Source organism: Scardinius erythrophthalmus (genome assembly GCF_964197995.2).
Source record: "Scardinius erythrophthalmus genome assembly, chromosome: 17".
Lineage (NCBI taxonomy): Eukaryota > Metazoa > Chordata > Actinopteri > Cypriniformes > Leuciscidae > Scardinius > Scardinius erythrophthalmus.
Window position 1 is genome coordinate 11,801,994 of NC_138237.1, and position 27,766 is coordinate 11,829,759.

A 27,766-nucleotide genomic window follows, 5' to 3' on the forward strand; every position below is an offset into this window, starting at 1 on the left:
ACGCTTTAAGGGTGTAAACAAAGGAAGATTCGTTTCTGTTTCACTAGGCTGACTCCTGTGATGAAAAGCTGTGCTAGTTAGGCTACGTAAAGAACAATGGCAGAATTTGTTAGAGCGCAAATTAAGGGTGACAAAGTAGTTGTGTTTTTGAAGCCGTCCTGTCCTTACTGCGTACTCGCGAAGGATGTTTTGTCAAAGTATAAATTCAAAGGCGGACATTTGGAGTTGATCGATATCAGCGGACGCAGTGACATGGGCAGCATACAAGACTATCTGCAACAGATCACGGGCGGGCGCACCGTGAGTACTTTTACAATGTTACAATAAGACCGTAACATTACATTGACTAAAAAGTGTAATGTGCGATAATCTTTAAATAACTTTAAATAAATAAATTAAAAGTTTAATTAGCGAATTTTTAGCTGAGTCACCAAAGAGCATGACCTGCACACGTGGCCATGAATCATGATCATTACAGATATTAAATATTTAATACATATAGCGTATGTATTTCAACTTACAAATGCTTTATGAGTATTTAGGTTTGATTAATTTCCATTGTCATTTATTAAGTTTATTTAGACCTATGCTTTTTTTCCATGTACAATGTGTAGGTTCCTCGAGTCTTCATAGGGGAGAAGTGTATTGGAGGAGGAAGTGATGTCGAAAGTCTTGACCGTTCTGGAGAACTGAAAGGCATGTTGCAGGCTATCGGATCTCTGCAGTGAGGGTATTACTTCACAGTCCTTCTTTATGAAATATTGTAAATAATACACAGCATAATTACACAAGTGGTTATCAACTGGTTTTGCTTCAGGGCCCACATTTTACATTGGGATCTGAAGTGCCCACAGTGCCATTACTGTGTATTGTACACACAAATGTTTTCAAAAACTGCCTTTTCTCTCAGCGTCAAGTAATTTAATTTCACAAAACATATCATAGTCAAAACAAAACATATTTGTCCTCTAATTTAAATGCAATCTGGCAAAAAAAAGTGTTTTTTTTAATATCATTGAGATTATAGTTATTCTAATTATTTAATAATCATGCCTTTTACCATGCATAGCTTTCATCTACAGTTGCATTGTTTTTCCCATCATCACCAACCATATCAGAACAGACCTATGCCCCATTTTTGGGTCGTAACCCATCCGTTGAGAACCACAGGTTTAGATTTAAGTCACAGACTCTCAGAACAAACACGCATCCTTCTAAAATGTCTTTATTCAGCATGAGATGATGGTCAACAAAACTGGACTAGACTAAAGACAGCCAGAATCGGCTCTACGTTGACCACACCAACTGCACTAACAGGCGATCCACATGCTGGATGCGTACTTCGTATGTTATTAGTTGAAATAAAAATCTCAGATGTACATGTTACAAAAATAGTTGCATCAAATTCAAATCAATCTCATGGGGGGAGGGGAGTTTATTCAAGTCATATTGCCGGAGTAACCACTGAATTCATAAAGAAAGAAATCTCACCATGACAAAACATGGCTGACCATGAGAGTGAAATATCAATCTCTGGAGAGAGTATAAGGTTGACTCTACCCTGTTTAATACTTTGGGGTTTAATCCATCGCAGAGGAAGTTTATTGCACCAATCAGGTGTAATTGTTTGTACAGAAGATACAGTATCCACATAGAAGGGCTCTATAAGACATCGTCACACAGGATCCACTCAAATCCGGTGAGAGTTCACAGCTGTCCGCTTTATATCACAGGCTCAGTGGTCAAAGTTCATGTGTAAATACAGTATATCAGAATCCACCAGAGGTCAAACATAGGTCTCTTTTATCCTGCATGTAAATGGATCTTGCATCCTCTGTTTTACGCCCTCCCTTCCGGTCCGTAGGGCGTCAAGAAGGGGTCACATGATGCTGCAGCGAGACTTGCGGATCTGCCGCCTGCGTTGCTGGTACTCGCTGAGCTCCTGTAGGTAACCTCTGGAGGGCCAGCGCAGACGTTCCACCTGCTCGCGCTCCTCATCTGCCAAAAAAAAGCATCATCGGGACTAAGAAAGTATTGCGACAACACCTGGCTGCCACCCACCCCTTGAAAAAGCATTTAAACGGAGCATTATATCCGTCCACCGGATTTCTCTTTATCTCGCACTTCCATTGAAATATATGTAATTGTCTCTATAATGTCTATATGTGTTTCTCATTAGATAATGCATGAATAAATTATAAGGTTGCTTTAAAACCCTAATGGGAGAATGATGAAAATAAAACTTTTCCTGTCACTGCTTGCTTATTGTATTCATTGACTCACAAATCCATACACCATCCATGAGGTGACTGCTTTATTTATTTGCCAAGTGCACGTGGAAGGGCAAGATGTACTAATAGGGTGTGAAAATGATTCATTTGTTTCAAAAGTGACCTTACAAATGCTCTTAGTGTTTCATAATAAAGCTGTTGACAGAAGCCGGTCGTGATTTGCATGGGCTTGTCTGCAGCAGCAGCTGTTCGGAGCGCTCTCGGGACGCTGGTAACTGGTTTTTGTGGCAGTCAGAGATAATTGCGTGTGCTTGTATTCTAATGCGCTTAAACATCCTTTCCAGGTGGTCAAGCGGACGGCTCACCTGATAGCTCCAGGAAGTCAGGCTTGTGGCTGAAGATCAGGTAATTATTAGCGATGAAATGCAGGAGCCAGACATATAGTTGCTCAGCGTTGTGACACTGTGATGGCAGAGAGTGACAAAAGATCACAGAATGTTAACTAACAAACAAGTTGGAAGTATCACAGAAGGTATTTTTCAAATAGCAAACTACCATAAAAATATATTTTTTTACCAATTTTTGGAAAAATCAAGGACCTGATACAGGTGATAAAATGTGTAGTTTACATACTTAACTAAAAATATTTCAAGTAATTTTCAGTACTTAACAAATGCTGAAATAAAATATAAATAGTAGGGGCCGTTTACATGACACCAACTAAAAAGGAACAGTTTTTCAAGCGTTTTGTAATGTGCATTTACACAACAATGGCATTTTTGGAACTTGAAAAACTCAAACTTTTGAAAACAGGTTTCAAAGTGCAAGTTTTATCATCGCCATATAAATTACAAAAACGTGAATTTGTGAAAATGGTGACGTCATGTGTTCAGTCTATAGGTGCGTAGTGTTTCTTTAGATTAGAAAGTGACATCGCCAACTACTGGCCTGACATGCATAATACAGTGTTTTTAATAGATTTCGCAGATCCTTGTGAACGGGGTTGTTTTGACAACATTGACGTTTGTACGCGAAAAAACGCGATGGAAAACCTTTTCTGTTTTTAGTACATCGTTCTAGTGTATACCCTTAGCTATTTGAAATAAGTTTAAGCTGAAGCACAAAAAATTAATTGAAATAAAAACAAATTAAATGTATTAATATAAAAAGCTGACAAAAGCACATAAATTAGAAAAAATGATAAATTAAAATGAAAACTGAAAATATAAAAGCTAATTTAAAATGTTTAAAAATACAATATAAGGGGCTGTTTACATGACACCGATTTCAACTAAAAATTCAAAACTTTTTATGCGTTTCGGTCGTTCATTTACATGACAACGGCGTTTTGGGTGCATGGAATAGAAATAATATAAACTTTTGAAAATGGGTTTCAAAATGCACATTTTTGAACACGGTCTCCCTCTAAACTAGCCTGGACATCCAGACCTAAATCTGAAAGATTAATGGTCTGGCATCGACTAATGAAAATCGGCCAGCTCGAGGGGCGGCACCAAGCATGCGTTTGAAAATCTCACTGCACGCAATTGGCTAACACTATGACCAATCACAACAAGCCCCATATGCTTAGCTTCCAGCGGAGCTAACTGGTAGATTAGACTCTTGCCGTGTCCGGTCGGCAAAACAGCAAAAACGCCCTTCTTGCAAAGGAACGATTCGAGCGCCGTCTTCTGTTTCTCTTTTAGATAAAAAGTCAAGTCTAACTCATTCATTGTAGCGGCCAAAGCCGTTTCAAACAACTGGTGTTCATTTATAGCCATCTTTCAATGTTTACTTATGACTTCGACGTCGCAGCACTGTCGTCATCTGTTTAGCTCGCCTCTGGCCCGCCTATATCAGATAACCCGATGTGATTGGTGCAGCTCGGATACAAGGGCATATTTAATGAGCATCATTACTCGACGCCAGAGTAAACTCGCTGAGCAAATTCAACTTGTGCTCTTGCGAGAACTCTGGATTTCCAGGGTACCTGTAAACAACAAAAACACGTATCTCTGAAGACGATGATGTCATGCATAATCGTGTTCTATCTATAGTGTTTCATCGCCATCAAATGGCCTGGCAGCAGAATAATGTTTTTAGTCGTTTTCGCAGATCCATGTGAATGGGGATCGTTTTGACAATGGTGTTGTCTATACGCGGAAACCTCTCCGTTTTAAGCATATATTGTTGTTGTGTAAACGTACCCTAAATAATACTATTAATAATAAAATAGGCTAACACTGGTAGAAACACACTGCCCATATTATATCCCATGTTGCATTGTTCTTGACCCTTCATTTTCAGTGTAATGAATCAACCGTGATGACCCCAAGGGACTTTTCTTAGTTAAAAAACATAGTTTCCTTTCATCTCAGTTAAATAAAATTGTGTGACTTTTTCTACATTATCTATCTATACACAAACACACAAAAACCTGGGCTTGATTTGGTTGTTCTGAAGGTGAGTAAAAAAAAAAAAAGTCACACTCGTTTGGCCCAATTAAAAATGAATGGGAAAAGCGGAAAAAAATGTTTTATTTTTCGTTTGTCAAAAAAATTAATCCAGCATAAATCTGAAAATATCCAAATATAAATGAAGGCCTGGTACTAGAGCACAAATGAACTGTGGAATAAACAAACAAACACAGGTGTTCACTCTTCACTCCTGTTCATATCTACTAATTGCATTTATTTATTTTTTTGTTGTTGGTTGTATTTACTTTTAAAAAAGTATTATTTTTTATACAGTTGAATTATTGAAATAATATGTGCTTACAATCAAGTCTTATCCTTTAGTGGGAACTTATATGGAATTATTGCAAAAACAAGACACTTCAAGCAACAACAAATTCTAAACTTTGACAGAAATACTGATTTAATTTTTAAATGTATATTCACAAAATATATATGACAACCGCTGTTATAGGAGCAGTTGGCCACATTGAGAAAAATGAATGGATCTCTAATGGGCCTCTGCTGGATGTATATGGTTATTACACTTTTCTAAAACTGTTTCCTACAGATTTTTCTCTAACCAGCAGAAGGCAGAATTCTGCATCTAACACCTAGATAAATATTCAGAAACAACTCATATTTAATTTTGATCATTACAGTGTTTTTTTTTTTTTCATAAATATGTAATTTTTCATATGCATGCTAATGGTTTAGTTGAGGAATTGTGCAGTAAATAGGTTAAAAAGTAATTCATACCTCCTAAAACACAGCATAAACATAAAGATGAGAAGAAAAAATCATTTGTATATTCAAAAAAATCCCTGTACATTTTTTTTGAGGTCGCTCTGACCCCAAACACCACGAGTGTAAACAGGAAACGAGGAGAACATGAGTGTCAACCACGTTTATATCTGCTGGAGAGTGCATTTGAGTCACGCATAAAACACAAAACTGACGGGAGAAGCTCTGTTGACTGGATCTAAAACCCTCATATCTCCATCGCTGTAAGTTACCGAAAGCAAAACCACACATCCAAACCAACAACACATGGCTGACACACATTTGCGCAACCCAGAGCAGCTCTCTCGCACTGTATGACGTGACAGACTGCTAGTCGTCCAGTGTGCTTCCGTTCACACAGGGCGGGTATTTTCCAAGAATGTGGTTGTGAGTCCTGGAAATGTACTTGTGTGAGTCTGGTTATAGAATGTGGTTGTCGCTATAGCCTACCGTAAATAACTGTGAACGTATTAAGGACTCAAATACTGAATGTAGCACTGACAACTGTATTCTGCTGCTGTGTGAACGTGGCCTATAAAACATCCCAGTATTGTTCATTTTTCTTCCATACATAGTTGCACTTTTATAGTGATATTACAGATCCAAAGCACTCAAAGCAAATGAGTGAAACCTTTAAAAAGTAATCAAACAAACCCCTTTGACCCACCTTTGCTTTCTTCAGTAAGCGAATCACGCTGATGCCCGTAGACGCCAGCTCTCGACTGGGCATGTTCTGAAGATACGCGCAGACGCATACCTCACACAGGTGCTGCAGTCGTTTCACCTGGTACATCTCTGCGCACACGAGCACGGCCATGGCCTGCAACACACTGGCTGAACACACAACGCACACACCACCATCCATCCATCAACCTCGGCTCATATTCGCCCACTGTCAATCAAGCTCAGTCATTGTTAGCATCTTTTTTCACAAGTGTTGTTTAATGTCTTTGATATAAACAGCAAAGCATCCATCACACACTGACTGACAGAATGAGTAAAGCAATCTGACATTTTAAACCATTGTTTAAAAAAACAAATATGACCTGAATCACTACATGTCATTATGATTGAAACCTCTGGATTATGTTGCACTGTACAGTGAATATAAAAGGCCATTGTTAGGCCTCTTCATTCACACTTCATAACATTTAATATTTTATTACTTAATAATACAAATATTAAGAACCATACAGTAGCATTCAAAAGTTTGGAGTAAGTATGATTTTTTAAAAGACATTAATTGATCAAAAGTGACAGTAAAGACATTTATAAATAATGTTAGAAAATATTTTTATTTAAAATAAATGCTGTTCTTTTGAAATTACTATTAATAAGAAAATCCTGAGAAAAATGTATCATGGTTTCTACACAACTATTAAAGGGATGGTTCGGAGTAATTTCAACCTAGGCTCTTTTGCACCATGACCTCGAGCCAAACACCCCCCCAGAAGCTTTTTTCCCTTGCTCGAACATTATTAAAGTTAGAGCTTATTTAGAGATATGAGCCGGATGGCTTAGTGCAGGCGCTAATGGATCCAAGGTTGTATCTGGTAAATTACCCCACTAATAATGCCCAGAATGGTACCAAACTTCTACAGTAGTACAAATAGGCTCTGTACTCATAAAACGAGGCATTGGAAAGTTTGTAAGTACAACACTTGTCTGATGGCTAATGCTACCGCTAACCCGGACGTCGAGGTCACTTCCGTGATTTGGGAAAAGCCCGTAAAAGTCCTGGCAGAAAGCGATGCATAAGGATGTAGTGTAACGACGCCCAGTTCCAGGAATGCACTAATATTTTGTTGGTAGTACCAGTTTTCAACAATTATTAGTTAACACAAAGTTGTCAACACTTCGGAAAAAATAATAATTTGTCGTTACATCCTTATGCATCGCTTTCTGCCAGGACTTTTACGGGCTTTTCTCATATCACGTTAGTGACCTTGATGTCTGGGTTAGCGGTAGCATTAGCCATCAGGCAAGTGTTATTTAAATAAACTCCTGATGTACTTGCAAATTTTCCGATGCCTCGTTTTATGAGTACAGAACATATTTGTACTACTGTAGAAGTTTGGTACCATTCTGGGCATTATTAGTGGGGTAATTTACGAGATACAACCTTGGATCCATTAGCGCCTGCACTAAGCCATTCAGCTGATATCTCTAAATAAGCTCTAACTTTAATAATGTTCGACCAATGTCAGGTCATGGTGCAAAGGACCCTAGGTTGAAATTACTCTGAACCATCCTTTTTAGAAGCACAATTGTAGAAATTATTATTTATTTTTTATCTTTCCAGGCCCAAACTTTTAAGCATTACTGTAAGTTTTAAATTATTCATGAAAATTCCAGGATTTTTGGTAAAAAAAAAAAAGTGTTCATTTGTCCTCTAATGTATCATTTGATACTCAGACATTGGTCCAAGAAGTCTTCTGAATCACATAGTGTATTTGAGCACAGTTGAAACACTTTATTGACCTGAACGATCTATTTGATAAGAGCATTGAGAGGGACAGTTTGCCCCAAAATGAAATCTCTGACATCCTATACTCACCCTTCATGTTGTTCCAAACAAAAAGAAGATATTTTGAAAAATGTTTCACATTTTTTGGTTGTTGTTTTTTGTCATACAATGAAAGTCAATGGAGCCCAGTATTGCTTTGGACTCCAATGACTTTCATTGTATGTACAAAAGCAGAAATATTCTTCAAAAGATCTTTAGTGTTTAACAGAAGAAAGAAAGTCATTCAGGTTTGGAAGGGCATGAGGGTGAGTAAATGATGACAATAGACCTTCACAGTAGCGCCATCTTTGATTTTTAGCGGGAATGAAAGTAAGGCTGTGACATCCCTTCAGTGGCTTGTACTGTTATTTAATGTGTTTTTGGATTGTTCTGCTGACAAAACACAGCAAAAATATGTTTCCAAGAAATTTCAGTAGACAAAAAACTCCCAACAATCTGATCTGTGGAAAATTATAAGTGATCTAGATGCCATTGAAAACACACCAAGCCTTTCCCGTACAGCCTCGCTTTCATACCTGTCATGGCGCCGCTCTGAGTAAGGTCTGTTTGCATTGTTATCCCTTTTACAAGTCTTGAAAAGCACATCCTTACCTGGACAGCAGGTGTCAGTGTAGAGGTACTCCAGGAAAGCTAGGAAGGTATCAGACGAAACTCCGTGGATTGGCACCACGCGACTTCGTGCCTCTGCGTACTTCCCACTAAACATGGCAGCCATAACATCGCAGCGGGCCACAAGCACGGCTCTGTGCGCTGGCAGCACGCTTCCTAAAAACACACGCACAGCATTACAGAGGAGCTCTGACACACACACAAGCCCTTCTCTTGTACTTACAGTACCACTTTAAACTCAGAATCAATGTGCCATTGTGTGTGCCTGTGTGTGTGTTTCAGGGTTGTTTTTGTTAACTAATACTATTAAAAATCATTAGACATGTTGCCTTAGCAACTAACTAAAATAAATTAATACGTCTATGTTTACATGTCCATGCACATGCAGGGTTAGCATTGACTCTTGCCTTGGACCATGAAGATGACATCAGAGTACAGAGGGGAATTGAAGAGGCTTCCCAATGTCAAAGGACCTTGTTGAGAGCGGGATGTGGGTGTGTCCCTGGGAGCCTGCAACCAAAACGAATCAACACTGCAGTGCACAATTTGAGGCGATGAATACTGGTAGTACCTTTAACATTTATAATTGAGAAACCAGGTTAGCCATGCAAATCCTTGGAAAAATTCACAATGGATTTACTGTAGTAACACCAACTGCAGGTGTGATATTTAAAAAAATGGAAACCGTAATAATAAATAATCTTCCTACTATTACATTTATGGCATTTATAATTGTAGATTTTATACAAATGACGTAAATGTGCTAGAAGTAGCAATGAAGATAATAATAATAATTTATGTTTTTGAAAGAAGTCTCTTATGCTCATCAAGCCTGCAATTATTTGCTAAAAAAAAAAAAAAAACAGTAATATTGTGAAATAGTATTACAATTTAAAATAAGGGTCTTCTATTTGAATATACTTTAAAATATAATTTATTCCTGAGATCAAAGCTGAATTTTCAGCATCATTACTCCAGTCTTCAGTGTCACATGATCCTTCAGAAATCATTCTAATATGCTGATTTATTGTTACTTTTGGAAACAGTTATGCTGCTTTCTTTTGTAACAATATACACTTACCGTTCAAAAGAAATTAATGCTTTTATTCATCAAAGATGTGTTCAATTGATAAAAAGTGATAGTCAAGTTTAATATTTTTAGTAAAGATTTCTATTTTTAATAAATGCAACTTTTTATGGATGTATATATAAAACATATATTAACAAAAATAAATTAGAAATGTAATGTTAATCAAACAACTAAAGAAAAATGAAATTACACATTGATCTTGACTGAATAACTTCAGTAGCTTTAAAAAAGAATAAATGTATATTTAATTAATTCATGCAATGGAAACTATCCAGTGTATTGTATTTACAGTTGATTTGGTCATATCAGCCACCTCTAATAATCTAAATGATATTTTAATATAATTATTATTTATAATGTATTAACTTAGACTAACAAATGCTAATTTATCTCAGTAACACACTTATTTTTGGACACTTTTGGTTACAGAATAAAATTATAGGTGAATAATAAATAAATAAATAAATAATCATAAAATCCCAGAACAGGCAATTTCTGGCATTGGTAGAAACTCAGTGCTGCAACCACACCAAAAGGTGTCAGTATAAAGTTTTGAGTCTTGTATCAGCCAGCGAAACAAAAACTCAAGAGTGCATCCGAAATCATATACTTCCCTTCTATATAGTAGGTGAAAAACAGTAAGTGACCAAAAAAAAAGGGTCAAAATCCACAGTACCCTGATAAAAAGTATGCGGATGACCTACTACTTCCAGCGAGATTCTGAAGTGCACATCCAATGGACACTTTACTATCCCATGAGGCCACGGAAGAGGATTTTTAAAAAAAAAATCCCGCGAGAGAATTTGCAAATGCCAGTGAAGCGACTTAAAGGGATATTTCACCGATGGAAAGATGAATGTGTATTTAAATTGGGTCATTTATGTAGTAGAAATGTGAAATTAATTTAGAAGTTGGTGCCTTCTAGACTGAGAAAAGCCAGAAAATTTATTTTTGGCTCATGTGGATGAAAGACTACAACTCCCAGAATGCACTTGCTTCGCTGCCCTACGAGGACACTCCCAAGCCTCGCCTCCCGGTTACAGAGGGCAGTATCGGAAGAAATGATACAACTAGGCTACTAGTTGACTCGAAACTGAAAAGACGCCGTTTTATCGTGAGATCCCCCTAAAGGCGGGTTGAAAACATGCGGAACGAGCTCCAACTACTGGCTGTAGTCTCTAGCCTCTGGCCAAAACAGCCTCCGATGACGCAAAATTACGATTTTTGCATCATCTGAGCTTTTTTTCCAGACACACAATACAGAAATCTCTCGTCTCAGGGGGACATGAGGGAGGGAAGCACGGTCATTGGAAAATACTACCGGGTTTCTACTGATACAAAGCTTAATGCTAATCGGTGAAGTATCCCTTTAACTGACACTGGTAGGTCACATGATAATGACAACATGTAGTATGTCCGGATTTCATTCATACTAAACGCATTCATACTACATAGAACATACTTTTTTAGCGCTTACAAAGTTAGTACTTATTTAAAATAATTACCTACTCAAGAGAGTATGTGATTTCGGATGCAGCCTCAGTTCTATAGATCCAATCATCCTCCTGTCTGTCAGAGTGATACCTTTTCTCTCCCAACGAATGAGCGTATCCTGTCCATCAGCTGGGCCACTGCCAAAGGGTTCTTCAGTTTTTCAGCGATGGCTTCCTCCAGGTATTCCCATTCCCAGGCTCCTGCGAAGTACACACATCATCATCACCAACACGCACTGACCCATGAACGCATCCTGCTCGCACGTGCATTAACTGGCTGTCCGGCTGACCGTGGAGTGAATCTTGACCTTTTACACTGGCTGTTCAGATCTGCTGGACTTTCACTAATAGTTCAACCTCTCAGGGCTGGTGAATTCAGTTACAACTTTAAAAACAAGCACTTTTCTCAGCATTCTCGTCTCGATATACTAGCAGGCAACAAATGAGGTGATACGGCTGTTTTCCATAATAATTAAATTGTGAAAGATTTTTTTCTTCTTCTTGGTGACAGCTAAGAATATTAAACCAATATTTAACTTGTTATATTAACTGTTATTTCATAGTGAAGACCACAGTTCTATCACATACAAATTTTCATCCATCACAGCTCAGGTAATGTTAACCCAGCCTTATTCGTAAATCTGTCTAGACAGACCGAGCGGGTTTTTCATTTCTGTTAATGTAGCGACCGCCCTTGGCTCAAGGAATGAAAACGGCCTCTGCAAAATCACATGATATATCAGCGGGGTGAGATGGTCTCATCAGTATGGGCCTCACCTTCTCACCTTCTGAGCATGGCTTCACTCTGATAAATGAGTTTATAATATCCATTCCTGTTTCCTGAACTGTTAAAGCCTCCTGATTGAGATGCATGTCCATCCTTCCAGCCTCCATTTTGCATCAGAGGCTCCAAAGAACGGTGAACAGGAGGTAATATTCCCGGCTTATGAGGAATGCATTTTTGTGGCGGGCTTATACGAGCATAGAATCACAATTGTGTATTTGGGTGAATGTCACGAAAACATCCAGAGCACACCTCAGAAACGTCCAGAACACACTTCAGCCCAAAATCAGAAGAAAAAATATAGTTTGCATATGGAAAATGCTCTGTGACATTATTCGCATGACATTTAAAAGTGATTTCCCCCTCATTCAATTTTTTAAACGTAGCGAAATTAACAGTACTTGTTTAAAATGACATGAGATGGCCTAAAAAAAGCGGTTTACACGTGGAGTGCATGCCTCTTGGAGGCAGCCATGTTGAGATCACATGACCAGCTGAATCCTACTTGCTTTATTTTGGTAACCTCCTTATTAGACAGTTCAGCTCACATAATAAATTAAACATGGCTGACTGTGAATAGCACATTTCTACAACAGCATCAGCAACTGAAAACATTTGCTTTTGCATGATGCTGTTTTTATACCACTAGGTGCCAGTAAAATATATATATATATATATATATATATATATATATATATATATATATATATATATATATATACAGTATATACAGTATATATGTACAGTAAACATCATATATTTACGTATATATGTGTGTGTGTATATATATATATATATATAGGAAGACCAAAAATTACTGAGTGCAATCCTAATGAATCTGTAATGACCTTTATTTTTTAATTGTTGTGTTATTTCCACTATTCTGAGTGGTATGTCACTCAATTTGTACTGTAAATTACATAAATATAATTTAATAAATTAAGACAGGAATATACATTTTTACAATTTAAAATGTATCGAATTACTTATTTCATTGCGGTGAGGAGAATTTCTTAGGAAAATGTACTTAATTGTCATAAAAAAAATTATGTCACAATGCTAAAAGTTTTCTGTTGATTTTGGGGTAAAATAAAGGCTTTATTTATGTTTACATTACGGTAATGAGAATTTGGAATGAAAATGTGCTTAATTGTCATAAAAACATATTGTCACAATGGTGAAAATCTTAATGTTCCAAAAACAGTCAACATTTTATTTAAACAAAACAATTTTTTAGCATTTATTTTAATGTTGGGTTATATAACATTTATTTATTTTGATTTATTGTTTGTTTGTTTGTTATGGGAATTTGGGAGGAAAATGTACTTAATAATCATGGAAATAATGTCACAAAGCAACCACTCTTAACGGTCCAAAAACATTTTTAGAATATTAGACAAAGCATAATTTTTGAATTCTTTCTTTTGATTTTGGAATAAAATATGGCATAACCATAAACTCACAACATTCTACAGAGGCACATATACTAAGCAAGAAAAGAAACGTCCCATTTTTTGCAATACTGTGTATTAAAGATAATTATGTAAAATCCAAATAAACTTTATATATCTTTATTGGAAAGGGTTTAAACAATGTTTTTCATGCTTGTTCAATGAACCATAAACACCAAAGACACTAACAGTTTACAGGCGGTAGACAATTAAAGTCACAGTTACAATAATTTAGGACAATAATTTAGCCCTTTCCACTGACTCTGAAAAACACCATGAGAAAGATGTCCATGATCCCCGATTACATGTGTACCATGCCATAGACATGCTCTCAGCTGTTCAATCTTTTTATGTTCACACAAATATTTACACATATTAAGAAATTTGCTGGGTAAAAAGTAAGTTAAAGAGTGAGAAGACATTGCTTTTTTGCTGAGTATACATAATTATGATCATCTCCTGGTTTCTCTCTTTAATTTTCCACATCTGCATGTACAGTCACACACACACACTTAAGCAGAAAAACAAGCGCACACACACAAACACACAGATCTCTCTGTCCTCCCAACCATGATAATCAGCCTCCAGGGTCTCATAGAGCGGACTGTCGTCATACACGAACGTGTAGAGAACTATAAATCAAACAGGCTTTAGACACAAACAGACAGCCTCCAAACTATAGCCATTTTAATATTGAAACAATCCTATAAATATCATTCTTTTTCAAACACAAAAGAAAACACAATTGCAGAGCTGAAGAGATAAGCCAGAGAAAGGGAGAGAAAATTCCAAGCGTAACTCAATTATATCGCCTAAACCAGCAGAACCGAGGAAGCATTTTCAAACTGTTTCCTTCAATAATGCTAATCTCGCTTCATATTTACAGTTGTGACAGGATTGAACATGGAAAGAGAAACGCCGCCAGCACACCAGCAATAAAAGCTGTTCCCAGAGGAAATGAGCTCTTTCATAGCTCAGGAGAATAGGTTCTCTAATAAAATATATATATATTATTAGTGTTTTTTTCATAGCTCAGGAGAATTAGGTTCTCTGTAAATAAAAAAATTAAAACAAATATTTAAAATTGATTTAAAATATTCACATTCATATTGATTATTACTTATTATTATTGTGCAAAGGTCTCCATTTGCTCTCCATTTAATCTCATTTTCGTCTAACAGAAACAGCTGAGTACTGAGAAAGAAAGTACTGAGAATCTGTTTTATTTTCTTATGAATATGAAAAGCTACACTCAATTTGTTCAAGATTTACGCATTTCATCTAATAGTAAAATTACATCAAATTGAATTGAATAATCCTTGCATATTATTCATATTATGAATTAAGAATTTTAAATGAGTAAAAAAAACTAGAGCTTAAAACATTTTGTATAAATCTTAATGGAACGAGGGATTGGACCATTTATTTTATCCGACTTGTGCGGAAAAAAAAATGTTTAAGATTAAAGTCCTCCTGTAGTCAATAATTGTATCCCTTAAAACTCATATTTGATCACCCAAAATGGCATATTTAAATATTAAAAAAATAAAATAAATCATGCCTTAAAATAGCTTGAATGTGACTCTAGACCCTTGCTTCATTTAGTACATGTAAATTCATTAATATGCAAATGAGCCCCGCCTCCACTCACCCATACAAGCTAGATGTATCAGAATGGAAATCGCTCTCTACAGCGTCGGACACAAAACAGTAATTATGTTATCAAACAGCTAATAATGTGTTACTAATGTTACATGAACCATGTTCCCGTTTGCCATCTCAGAGTCATCTCATTGCCTTCTGAACATCAGCATCCTTAGAAATGCTTTAAAACAACTCAGAAAGTCAGTGGAGAAAGGTATATAGTTCATCACAATATGGTAATATACATCAAATACATAATTCACCCCCTATATTGCTAAATGTACCCGATTATTCATATCAACAGAAATTATCTGGCTTCTCTTGAGACTCCCCTGCTTCACACAGCAGTTAATGATATGCTAGAGCCCGCCAGCACATACGTGATTGGTTACAAGGTTTGTGACATCAGAAACAGCAGCGATTTCAAACCGCGTTTTTGAGACTGTCTTTTTTTCACTGCAGTTTTAAAAATACTGAGCAAAGGTGTTGACATGAATTTGCACATGGTTTGTCTTAAAGCATATTAAATACACCACATGGACATATAAACAACATTAAAAACTTGATTTTCACCACAGGGGGACTTTTAATAAAAAAAAGTGTTATTAAGCTCTATTTTGTTTTTTTGCTCCTCATTCATAATATTAATAATATGTAATAATTATTCAATTCAATTTGATGGAATATTACAATTAATTAAAATGTGTAAATCTTGAAAAAAAGGCTTAAACCTTTTTTTGAGTGTCTAAACGTCAATATACTGTAACCTTTATCTAACAGCAGTTGCCTTGAACAACACCAGCCGTAATATTGCAAGCAGTGCACGTTCTCTCTCACCTCTGTAAAGAAACATTAACGTCTCCCACAGGCACAAACACAGCAGCGGGTCCTTCACAACCAGCCGTGAGAGGTGTCCTGGAGGGTGCCCGTCAGCTCTGGGTAGATCATCAACACCTCCATCCCAGGTGGATAAAAGCGAGTGGGGGGGGCCATCTCTTTCCCTACAGGTGCAGCGCGAGATGGGCCTTTCCCAGGCTTGCCGTCCCACCAACAGCTGTCTGAAGTATGGGCTGATGGCACACAGAACAGACGCGTGCGCCCAGCCCAGCTCCTTCCCAGCGTCCCCAGCGTAGAACGCCACATCTGCGAACTGAACGCCGCGTTCGAGCAGCCACTGCAGGTCCTGAGAGAAGCTGGACTCCTCCACTCTCACCGGGGGAAGACGCGCTAGAAGACATTATAGAACAGCTTTATTGCACAGATGTTGCTCTTTCATAGCTCAGGCGACTAAATGTTGGTAGGATTCATTCATATATTAACTTCAGATCGCAGATGTTTCTCCTTAAATGCCTTAAAATAGACACAAATGAGACGGCTGTTGACATGCAGTAAGTAGATGCGTTCAAAGGGTAATCTCTGACTTCTGATTGCAGACTTTGGTGTCTTGACTGCATTTGTTTGATCAAAAATACAGTAAAACTGTAAGACTGTGAAATATTATTATAATTTAAAATGACAATATGAAAATATTTTAAGATGCACTTTAAAACCACAGTCTTCGGTGTCACATGATCCTTCAGAAATCGTTCTAATATGCTGATTTGCTGCTCAAGAAACATTTCTAATTATTATCAATGTCAAAAACGGTTGTGCTACCTAATATTTTTGTGGAAAGCATGCTACATGATTCTTTGATGAATAGAAAGTTCAAAATAACAGCATTTATTTGAAATAACATTTATTTGAAAAATCTTTTGCAACATTATAAATGTCTTTACTGTCACTTTTGATCAATGCATCCATTCCTTCAATACTTTTGAAAGGTAATATATCAGATTCTGGGGTCTTTTTCTCAAGAAAAAAACCCCTATAAAGTAGGTAAACTAACCAACAGTCTCTATTTGCTCTCCATTTAGTCTCATTGATGCCTGAGAAACAATTGAGATCATAGTATTATAAAAATCATAGTTTGTTGACACAAGTATGCTAAAGATGCTCGGACGCATACTATTTCCAGTGTACACTTTTTTTATTCCAAAAGTCATGCTTTCTAGTGAAAAATATATAGTTAAATGTGTTTTTCTTTTTTTAATTCTACTTGCTTACATTCAAATCAGAATTCAAAATAATATTCTCAAATTGCAAATCATAGTATGTTGAAAGTATGCTAAACCTCTATTTCCAATGCATTTTCAAAGTATGCATCTTTGCATGTGTTCAATATTGCTCACAGCTGTTCAAATGAATTTGAATGATGTCTAGGAGAATCAACTGAGATATTAAAAAGATCTAATTTGTGATAATTGTTTCCTGTAGGGAACTGTTGGACGCACAGAGGATGTGAGCGGGATTAAGATAAAAGGAATAGTTGAAATAGGGGGATAAACAAGGTGAGCTAAGCAGAGGAGGATGATGGGTAAGGAATTTTTTAGTGTGATGGAAACAAGGTGGAGAAAAAGAATGATGAGACAAGCAAAGCAGAGAAGACGGGATGAGTAAGGGATAATGTAATAAGACGGGAGCAACAGGAAAAGTGACGTGAAAGCAAATCCCAAATGAGAGAAGGGCACATTAACATCAGGCATTAAAAAGAAACAGAACAAATACAACAAACAGATGTTGTTTAGTCATCATGTCTGTATTATAGGCACATTTTTTATATATTACCGCTGTACTTTTATGCACTCGTCCATAACCATTCATTTGAGGCCACGCCAATGGTTTCCCAGCATTCAATACCCTTCATATTTTATGTGCTGTGCTCTATAAAAAGAGCCTAAGTGGTGCTGGAGCCACACCAGAAGACTACAGAAAGCCTTGGCTTCTCTTTCCAAGTGTCAGTGCTGGTAGCAATGCTCATCTCGTGCAGAATGCTACTAGCCTTCAGCAGACAGTCCTTTATCTAAATGGCAGATGAGTACATTGGCTCAGTTACTGATGAATATTGTCATTTCGTGCGTATTGTGCTGCCCGAGTGGTTTGCAGAGATTAAGATAAAATGTCCAGCAAATTGCAAGTAGTCAATACTGAGATTAGCCAAAATTATGCAGGTTTGAAGGGAAACAGAAAAGTCGAAAGATGCCTAAATATCCTATAGTAAAATGGAAGGTCGACGTCTAGACACATAATGTACATAATAATGAGGACAAATCACTAACCTGGCTGGTCCAAATGAGGGGGGCGGGGCTCGTTGAGCCTGTGACCTCGCCGTTTGTCTGGCCGTTCTTTGGCTTTCTGCTTCAGACACTGAATCATGAAGTATTCCAGCTGTGTGAAGATTCAAAGGTCATGTAAATAACATCTAAATATACCACAATCACGCCAAGAGTAATATAATGGGATATTTGTGTTTATTTAGATTTTAAAAACTGTAAAAAAAATAAAAAAAATTACCTTTAGGGGTACAACAGCTTGCCGATGAGGCAGTAAAAGGACAAATTTGTACCTTATCTACCCATAAAAGGTGAATATTAGTGCTCTAAAGTTACTAATTTTGACAGTTTTTTGTTAGATGCTTTGTGCATCGAGTATGAATAGTGATAGATACAGTTTGCACCAAGTTTAAATAGCAACAAATAGATTTATTTTACATTATGTGCAAAAATAATGATAGATTAGCGATAGATGTTAAATAGGAGTGATATGTGCATTATGGGTAAATTATCTGGAGTTTGCAATGTAAATAGATATTTCTGACATTTTAACATCAATAAAAAAAGTCCGGATTTCATACATGTTCAATATAGCATCTGTGACTCAATTACCACCACAGAAAATATTTTTCAGCAGTCAATATATAAAAATGAACAAAAATCACATTTACAGTTATTCACTTACAGATGAAGTCTAAAACCAACTTTTTGTTATGTTAAGACCACATGAAAAGTCATCAACAGCCGGTCCTTTCGTATTGTTGTTTATGTTTATTTTACGAATAAAGTTATGTTTAACGCCTGCCTCCTTCTTCCCTGAACTTTGTTACAGTTAAGTTTGATCACTTAAAGGTGCTCTAAGCGATGTCACACGTTTTTTAGGCCAAAACATTTTTTGTCACATACAGCAAACATCTCCTCACTATCCGCTAGCCGCCTGTCCCCTGAACACACTGTAAAAAAACGCGGTCTCTGTAGACAGCCCAGGCTCCACAAACGGCAACAAAAACAAACTGGGCCAACCTGCACCACGAAACATAACAAACTGTTCCAGCCAATAACCGACAAGAAGGATTTGGGGGTGGGGGTTAGGGGGGTTAGTGCGCGGATGAGGAGGAGGGAGGGCCCAGCTAGCCTCCGTTTTGTTTGACAATACTTTAAACGTCAACAAGAAGTGACGTCACCCAACATCACTTAGAGCACCTTTAAATTCACATTATTATAAAAAAGCCGTAATCAGGTCACTTTATTTGACCAATTAAAATTGTGAGGTAACGCAGCGCTATTTTACTCGGTCAAAACAATCATACTAAAAACACATTTGAGAGTGTTGAAAGTTGTGTTATAACGTTTCTCTTTTCATTCGCTCAGTGGGTGTGTGAGACACTTGTTGCACATTGCAGTAAGCTAGATTGATATTAGAATATCATATTAATAAAAGCTGGATGATGTGTTTCTAAACGGCATACAGTTCATTTTAAAATATATTGTATGTCAGAAAAAAATACTGTATTACTGTTACTACAGTTAAAGCTCTTTCTGATTTTGCTATTTAAGCCGCTTGACAAAATAGTGTTGTCTCAGAGTCATGGTACAAACATGTTACTCGCGGTAAATCAAGAAATCAAGAGATTCAAACAATAAGACTAACAGTGTTGGGCTATATAACAATGATTATTTTTTCTGTGGATAAAGGTATCCAAACAGTTGCTCACCTGTGTAATAAAACACATAATATATTAAAGCGTCTTTGGTGATTCCGTGGTTTATATGGAAGTAAAACCGGTAACCGAGGGTTACGCAGATTTGAAGTCAACGCGACACAATGACACGGCCATTACACTGGTTTAAATTGCATTGTTGGAAACATTTGGGATAATGTAAGTACACAATTCAACAAAATATGTAACATTGTTCTAGTGGTTTTTGGATATTTTAATCTAATAATCTTACATATTGTGCCTTTGAGGGTTCTTTCCGGAATGTCTTGCCCCATAGACTTCCATTGTAAGAGCATTTCTATAAACATGTTTTGCTTGGGTTTACAAGCTTAAGAATGAGAAAATGATTGCCTCCTTATTGCATGTGATAGATACTGACGAGAAACCTTAAACGCTCCCAAAATATAAATTCTAATTAGCCATTTAGCAGAAGCTTTTATCCAAAATGACTTACGGTACACTTATTACAGGCCCCCTGGAGCAACCGGGCCTCAAGGTCTTAGTGGAGATGGATGGGTTTTATGTTTCACCCCAGGCATGGAGTTTTTAAATTACCCCTTACTAGGTTTGAACGTCCAACCTTATGGTTACTAGCCTGGAACCACTAAACCTCAAGTAGTTCCTCTGCATACTAATGAGACTTTTTAACAATGATTAAGAGAGAAAGAGACACTTACCACACTGCCAAAGTAACGACCCACAAAAAAGTTGTTTAGAGAGGGCAGCTCCAGGTAAGTGGCCCCCAGGTCCCTGGACAGCTGGAGCCCTTCACTGTGGGGCACACAGCTGCTCCAGTCGGACGCACACAGAGGACATGTGCACGGCGGGCCTTCATCTGTGGAAGATACACAATAAAAACGTGATATATGCATATATAAACGCATTACTGAGGCACAGCACAAATGACATTTGTAGAGCAAGGGGCCAAATAAAGCAGGCAACCATCTAGATTCGTACTGACAGAGACTACATAACATTCAGAGCCATGTCAACTGGCAGACATATGGAGCGATGGAATCAGAGTCTTTATTACGTAACAATGCATGCCAGCTCAAGTTTATACCAGCGTAAATTTAAACATCATGTGTTTGTGGGGACGGGTGGAGAGAGAGTGGCAGTGACAGAATGAGAGAACAGGATAGCTGGATAAAAACAAAGTGCTTGTGTGTGTGTGTGTGTGTGTGTGTGTGTGTGTGTGTGTGTGTGTGTGTGTGTGTGTGTGTGTTAGGAGGAGTTGGCCGGCCAGTAGGGTGAATGCCTCAGGGAAAAGAAGAGCCAGTAAAATGATAGCAAGAAAAGACAGCTAAATGGAGAGAGGGATAGATTGAGTGGGAATTGAAGAGTGGAAGAAAAAGACTTGAACAGGGCACGGGCAGGAAGAGATATGAATCACTGTAGCTAATAAACCCCCCTCAGAGAAATGGAAAAAGATGTACTGTGTGAGTATGTGTGAGCATGTTTTGACCATGTTTACACTCTCATTTTGCCTTGGGTCTCTCCAGTACAGAGCAAAAGCAAATACAGCATGATTATCATGACATGAATTCATTAGCATCAATATTACTATTTCTCATGCTTATATTAGAAAACCACTAAGTTTAAGTCCTAAAGGTATAGTTCACCCAAAAATGTAAATTCTGACATTATTTACTCAACTCATGTCGTTCCAAACCTGCATGGCTTTATGTCTTCTGTGGAACTCAAAAGAAGATATTTTGAAAGTCATTGGGTTCTGAATAACATGGGACCCAACTGTCTTTCATTGTATTTTTCAAATATCTCTTTTTGGGTTCCCCATAGTATGTTTGCATGCACTAATTTTTACCAATCAGAATAACCCAACCCAAATGTTGCAATCTGATTCACATATTCACTGTAAAAAAAAGTTATGACAACATACAGTATGTTTTTACATAGCTTTATCTCATCAAAATAAGTTTATTTGAAGTCAACTTGTTTTATAAGTTATACAAGATTCAACTCATCTTTTAAGTCAGTTTAATGTAATTTAAGTTGAAATGACTTAAACATCCAAGTTGATTGTACTTAAAAATTTAAGGCAATTTAATTTACATGTATTTAGAACAAAACTTCAGCGCATGCACAACGTTTAGAACCACGAGAATATCACCATCGCTGCTGTGAGCTAATTGTCCTTTTTGCCTTGAAGACATATCTAAAAAGAAAAATGGCTTTTTAGCAAATATTTTGTAAATATACAGTCTCATCCACTGTAAGACATAAGATATAAGTAAATATGAACATTCGTCTGACAAAACGAATGTAAATATAGGCATCACGGTATTGCACATGCATGCAAGTTATTTTTGAATTCGATTAAGAAAATAGTTACTGTAGATTCATTTGTTTAAATGCTTAATTGTTTCCCTGTTGATGAGATTATTTCAGGTCTACACCACTCCAAGAAATTTCATTCATATTGAGTTTAATTGGATCATCTGAAATTTGGCTTTTCAATCCGATTGAGCTATTAATCGATTATTTGGGTGCATGTAAATGTAGCTCTGTAGCTGTAGCGAAGTCTTAGCTACAGGAAAAGAGTCATACAGGTTTAGAATGACATGACGGTGAGTAAATGATGACAGAACTTACATTTTTGGGTGAACTATCCCTTTAAACTTTCTGCATAACTCATTCTGCACTTTTGTAATCAAGCGGCAACATTCTAATCTGAAAAATGAAGCCTACCCGGAAGTGCGAAAAACTGCAAAACATCGAAAATCCGCTAGGGGCAGGTCCCAAAAGGGAGCAAATGTCCAGCATAAATTCATGTTTTTACAGGTTGGTCCCATGGACTTTTATTGTATTTTTCGATAGGTTCCGAGTGCCTGACAACTGTGAGGGGGGTGAATTTTTTTCTAACTCGTTAGTTTAGATCGTATTTAGATATAAAATGTATGATAAATAAGGGCGTGGTTAACTTTGATCGACAGCTTGATTGACAGCTGATAATGAGCATAGGCTGCGCCGAGTGGAATTCCTGAAATTTGACGTCTCGGCCATGATCTGACACAACACATCATACCACCTCTGTATCCTTTCTGAACATTTGTATTGAAATATTTTCCAAGATGGCGCCGCCCATACCCCCCATAAACGGCCTCAAAACCGTTCTTCAGAAAGTCTATGGGTGACGTCACAGACGCTTTGTCCATATTTTTTACAGTCTATGTTTGTAATACACACATGCTTGTTGCTTTTCTAGTGATCAAACGTATGATCCCCACTTGTAAGAAACAACCTAGCAATTGCATATCAACACCCTAGCATCAAACTGAGCTTTGCATGGGCAAGCAACACACATTATCTTCACAGTATAAAAAATATAGTTATGACAAGCAAAACTTTACAGCAGTTTTGTCAGCGGAGCTCCTTTGACTTAAAACATTTGCTCTAAGTAATTTTTTCTGTAAATTCACGGTTCAAATGTTGGTTAATAATCACATCACATGCAGGTAAACTAAATATTTAGTAAGTGTTTTTATTTTTATTTATTTAAATTTTACATTTTTTATTACTTATAATAAAAAAATTTATAACTTATAATATTTGTATTACTTTTTTTATTAATTATTAGCTTTTCATCAACTCGCGAACCCCGGTTTAAAAAAGCCTGTGCTACAGGAACTTTTTGCAATGTGTTTGTTCCTTCTCCATTATCCTTCCAGGATAAATGTCGTAGCTGGATGAAATCACATCTTGAATTATACATCTCAAAGGTCATGCAGTGAGCAAAGAGCCGCCACTTCTACAGTGAATGGAGCCAAATCTGTGGTCTAAGTGCTTTGAGTCTATGAGTCTATAAATGTTTACCTATGCTATGAGCATATTCAACAAACGCTCACGGTGCAACCGTGCTCAGCACATCAAAAGAGTGCCAAATCTCAGCTCGATCACACTTTTTCCTTTTCTTTGAAGTCAGAAGCTTCTCATTTGCTGCTGTGCTGCATTTGAAGATCAATTTTGGCCTGTCCCAGACGAAAGATGACCAATTGTGGTGATTTCTGTGGCCTAAACGGTGGTCGTACAGTGAGAGAGGTTCAAAGATGGCCACTGTCTTGGCCTTGCAACCAAGGATAGCCTGCAATATTTTCTGACAGTGTCATAAATCTAGCATGCTCATCTCACAGTTTTTGCTGCTACAACCTACGTCTACTGACTTGCATGTCGTACCCAAGATTATTAGATCACACCGTACAGTGTGATTTGTAATGATCTTAGGATTGCCGAAATCGGACAGTCTGTAGCAGGCATAACCAGTTCAACATCATAATACCATAGTGTTTCTATGTTTCATCCATTTAAATGAATTGAATGTTGCATTTTGTCATTTTAGGAATGTTTAAAAGTCAATTTAAGTGTCTAATAATTTGATTGACATTAAGTAATTAGGCTTAAATGCATCATTACTGCTTGACATTATTTTCTCTGCTTACAGTTCTTAAGCTCACATTCCATAAGGAAAACCATATGCCAATTTTTAACCAGAGTTTAGTTAAATTGTTTCCATTAAGTCCATTATCTTCCACATCTGCACTGCAAAGGCTGACTTATCTTTTAGTTTTCTACTTCATAATATAGAAAAAATAAATTAAATGAACACTAAACAAATGCAAAACAGAAGTCTCACCATTTAGTCTTGCCCCAATGGCTACCAGAATCACAGGAAGACCCCAGTGTCGAAGAAGAGGGCGAAGTCTTGGAGCATAGCCGTTTCTAACCTGCTGAAAGGCCAGTTTGTCGTTGACCGAGTACTTAATGACCACGATGTCGGCCTGCTCCAGAACGCTCCGCACGCTCGCCCAGTCACTGTCCAAAAGGTCCTGCGATTAAAATGAAGGATGAAACGACCTGGGATGTTTTAGAGGGCATATCTCAGTAGCTCAGCATCTGTTCCATCAATCAGCTTATGGATATCACTGCTGTAGCTAAATTCCTCTTAGTCCTCCAATCATTGTGAAAACAACTCCCTTCCCAGAGTCTGCAGAAACCCTAATCCTGCTTTTGAATCCCATCATCCCTCTCTCATTCACTCTGTTACTCACCCAACTGGGACAATCCCGCACCATCACTCTGACATCCCCGAATACTCTTGACTGGTACTCTATAAACGCAGGGTTCAGGGGATGTCTTGATGGCGTCATGGAGTTTGGATCCAATTCCCGAGCTCCGTGGCCCAGGTAACTCCACAACAAACCACTCTGGATCTGTCCCGGGCCGGCAGTCTCATCCCCAGGACCGACGCCCCCAGGACACTCACTACCCAGCGCCACTATGTGTATAGACCTGCAGCGGTTTAAATTACAATACAACCATTTGTCTTTTTATAAGCAGACAAAGCCTAGCATTCACACAGTCATTCAGTTACTCTGATACACTCTAATTTTTTTTGTAATTTTTACAGAAGTAACTCTAAAAATGCTCCATACAGTTAACCAATTAACGGGCTTTTACTGTAGCATACTTACACAGCTTACCATATACGGTGAAGAACTGTAAAATAGGCTACAGGTAAATGTATGGTTTTTGAAAGTAAAAACTATGAATTACCAATAAACAGATGACAGAGAAAGCTGGATCTAACAATTTACAATAAACAAAAATTTGCAATTAATTTTAACGGGAAAATTGGGTTTAAATCGAAAAACTGTAAGTAACCTTACGGTGTGTGTGTATATATATATATGTATAAAACCAAAGTAGTTGTACTGTTAAATGATGTTAAAGATAAGTATAAATGAACAATTTAATGAGAATACATTTTTATGGTAAAATATTACAATGAATTTTTTTATGAGCATGTTGATTGGTAAAATAAGCAGGGCCAAATAATAACATATGAGCCCAAAATGGCTAATATTATTATTGCATGTTATAGTGCATTAATATGCATGTATTATATTCATATAGTGCACATTTTTATAATCTATTTATCGACCATTTTCTAGATACATAGTAACTGTTGTCATAGCACACGCAACCTATGCATGCGTGCAAATGTCAATGCATAGTAACAGTTACAGTGCATTGATATTTACCTCAGTGTACTGTAGCATAACTGTCAATTTTGCGCTATTGGGGCATGGCAAAGCATGAATCATATGCATACTTACATGATCACAACAGCAGTCCGCTGGAACAAGGCTCGTAGAGCACGTACTTCAGCGGCGGGTTTTCACATCAGTCTCCGGCTTTTTTCCGCAATGAAGGTCGGGCACGGTACAATCCGTCAGCAGAATGAAAAAGCGAACGGTTCATTCATTAAACACGCGCTGTAAAAGTGAAAGAGTGTCAGGTGCGCAACGATCCGGCTGTAAACACACACATCCAGGCAGAAAAGATCCAGTGGATCCTGCGCTAGAAGAAACAAGTTCATACTCCACAGAAAACAGGGATCCAGCGCTTCCCGGGACGCATGGCACGATGTGAGCACTGTAACCAGACGTCACTTGAGCATAACGTCAAAGCTCATGGGTCAACGAGATAAGAATATAGGGTTAAACAAGAAAGACCAGCGGCAGCGCGAGTGGGAGCCTCCTGACTCAGCAAACGATCGGACGGACGTGAACACTTGCTGTCCACACCGCACACAGGCTGGTCGTGTTAGTGCTGTGCCTCTGCTGTTTTGTCTGTTCAAACCAATGGCACTTTCAGTCATTAATACATGATATTATAAAGTCTTACTCCCAACAAATAAAAATGCAGTCTCACTGCCAGATTTTCACAAGCATAACGCTCGCATGCAAAACAAAACACTTCGCTTTTGGGCCCCAGGGAGCCCGCCACAGTCCTTCAGTACACTAGCCAAAGTCAAAAAAGCCCACCGCAATGCCTGAGCTGAGACATGGCAGGGGCCCGTAGGGGCACCAAGAGGCCCTTTGGGTGTGAGATAACAATATTTATGCTTTGCTTTCACAAGCAACACAAATTAGACATGCTGCATGCTGACACCACTGTATGATGCGAGTGGGACGCGTGTACTGACCCACACAACTGTACTACCTCAATATTATAGGCTTTCAATGCACTGATCCGCTAATAAAAGGTTGCAGTGGTAATAATAGGCATTTGTTGCATGATATAAACAAATAAACATTGATTAGACTCCATATTTGAGCATCACTTAGGCTGGAGGTTTCTTTTTTTCAAAAGCTAATTCAGTAAGATTTTTGTTTTAATGTTATTGAGAGGTCTCATGCATTTGATCAAAAATACATTGAAATTGTGAAATATTATTACAATTTAAAATAACTTTCTATTGTAAAATTTTATTTATGCCTGTGATGGCACATGATCCTTCAGAAATCATTCTGATATGCCGATTTTTGGATCAAGAAACATTTCTTATTATTATCAATGTTGAAAACAGTTGTGCTGCTTAATATTTTTGTGACAAAATTATACCGTTTTAAAATGTCTTTACTGTCACTTTTGATCAGTTTAGTGCATCTGTCACAGTTTAGCCCAGATGATGATGATGACGAGTCCAAAAAGGTTCCAATGAACAAAAGATTTATTAATAAAACAAACTCAGGTAATCCACAGCGTGCAAACTATGACAACACCCAACCATGAACTGAACATAAGGAGGAATTTAAATACACAATGATAACAAACTAAATGACGAACAGGTGTGCTGATGGCACAAGTGTCCATAGTAACTAATGAGTGGCGGGAAACTAGAACAAAGGGAACAGGTAACTGATTTATTTATTAAATATATATATATTATATATTTATAAATAAATGAATATATATATAAATAATATATATATATAAATAAATGAAATTATATATATATATATAT

General features: G+C 37.3%; 2 protein-coding genes across 2 annotated transcripts; one reads left to right on the forward strand and one right to left on the reverse strand.

Annotated features, from left to right (window-relative positions):
- Positions 1-2,004, forward strand: glrx (glutaredoxin (thioltransferase)). The gene is made up of 3 exons (XM_081391100.1): positions 1-300; positions 615-730; positions 1,865-2,004. Exons 1-2 carry the CDS (start codon positions 97-99, stop codon positions 726-728), a joined length of 318 nt encoding a protein of 105 aa, XP_081247226.1. The 5' UTR covers positions 1-96; the 3' UTR covers positions 729-730; positions 1,865-2,004.
- On the reverse strand, positions 1,862-26,524 carry rhobtb3 (Rho related BTB domain containing 3). Its single transcript, XM_081391095.1, has 12 exons — positions 26,073-26,524; positions 25,005-25,245; positions 24,590-24,782; positions 20,616-20,773; positions 18,224-18,332; positions 15,903-16,292; positions 11,278-11,387; positions 9,011-9,113; positions 8,586-8,759; positions 6,135-6,301; positions 2,597-2,693; positions 1,862-1,998 (listed from the first exon to the last, which is right to left on the reverse strand). Coding segments are annotated over exons 1-12 (1,863 nt in total). The 5' UTR covers positions 26,075-26,524; the 3' UTR covers positions 1,862-1,879.
- Between the last annotated feature and the right edge of the window lie 1,242 nt (positions 26,525-27,766).

Excerpts from the sequence above, each read along its gene's own strand:
- rhobtb3 (XM_081391095.1), bottom strand. Across the intron at positions 18,333-20,615 it reads GTCGTTACTTTGGCAGTGTG|CTGGAATACTTCATGATTCA; the intron begins GTAAGTGTCTCT and ends ATCTTCACACAG. Across the intron at positions 8,760-9,010 it reads TGTCATCTTCATGGTCCAAG|GAAGCGTGCTGCCAGCGCAC; the intron begins GCAAGAGTCAAT and ends GTGTGTTTTTAG.
- glrx (XM_081391100.1), top strand. The coding sequence starts at position 97 with ATGGCAGAATTTGTTAGAGCGCAAATTAAGGGTGACAAAGTAGTTGTG. Across the intron at positions 301-614 it reads AGATCACGGGCGGGCGCACC|GTTCCTCGAGTCTTCATAGG; the intron begins GTGAGTACTTTT and ends TACAATGTGTAG.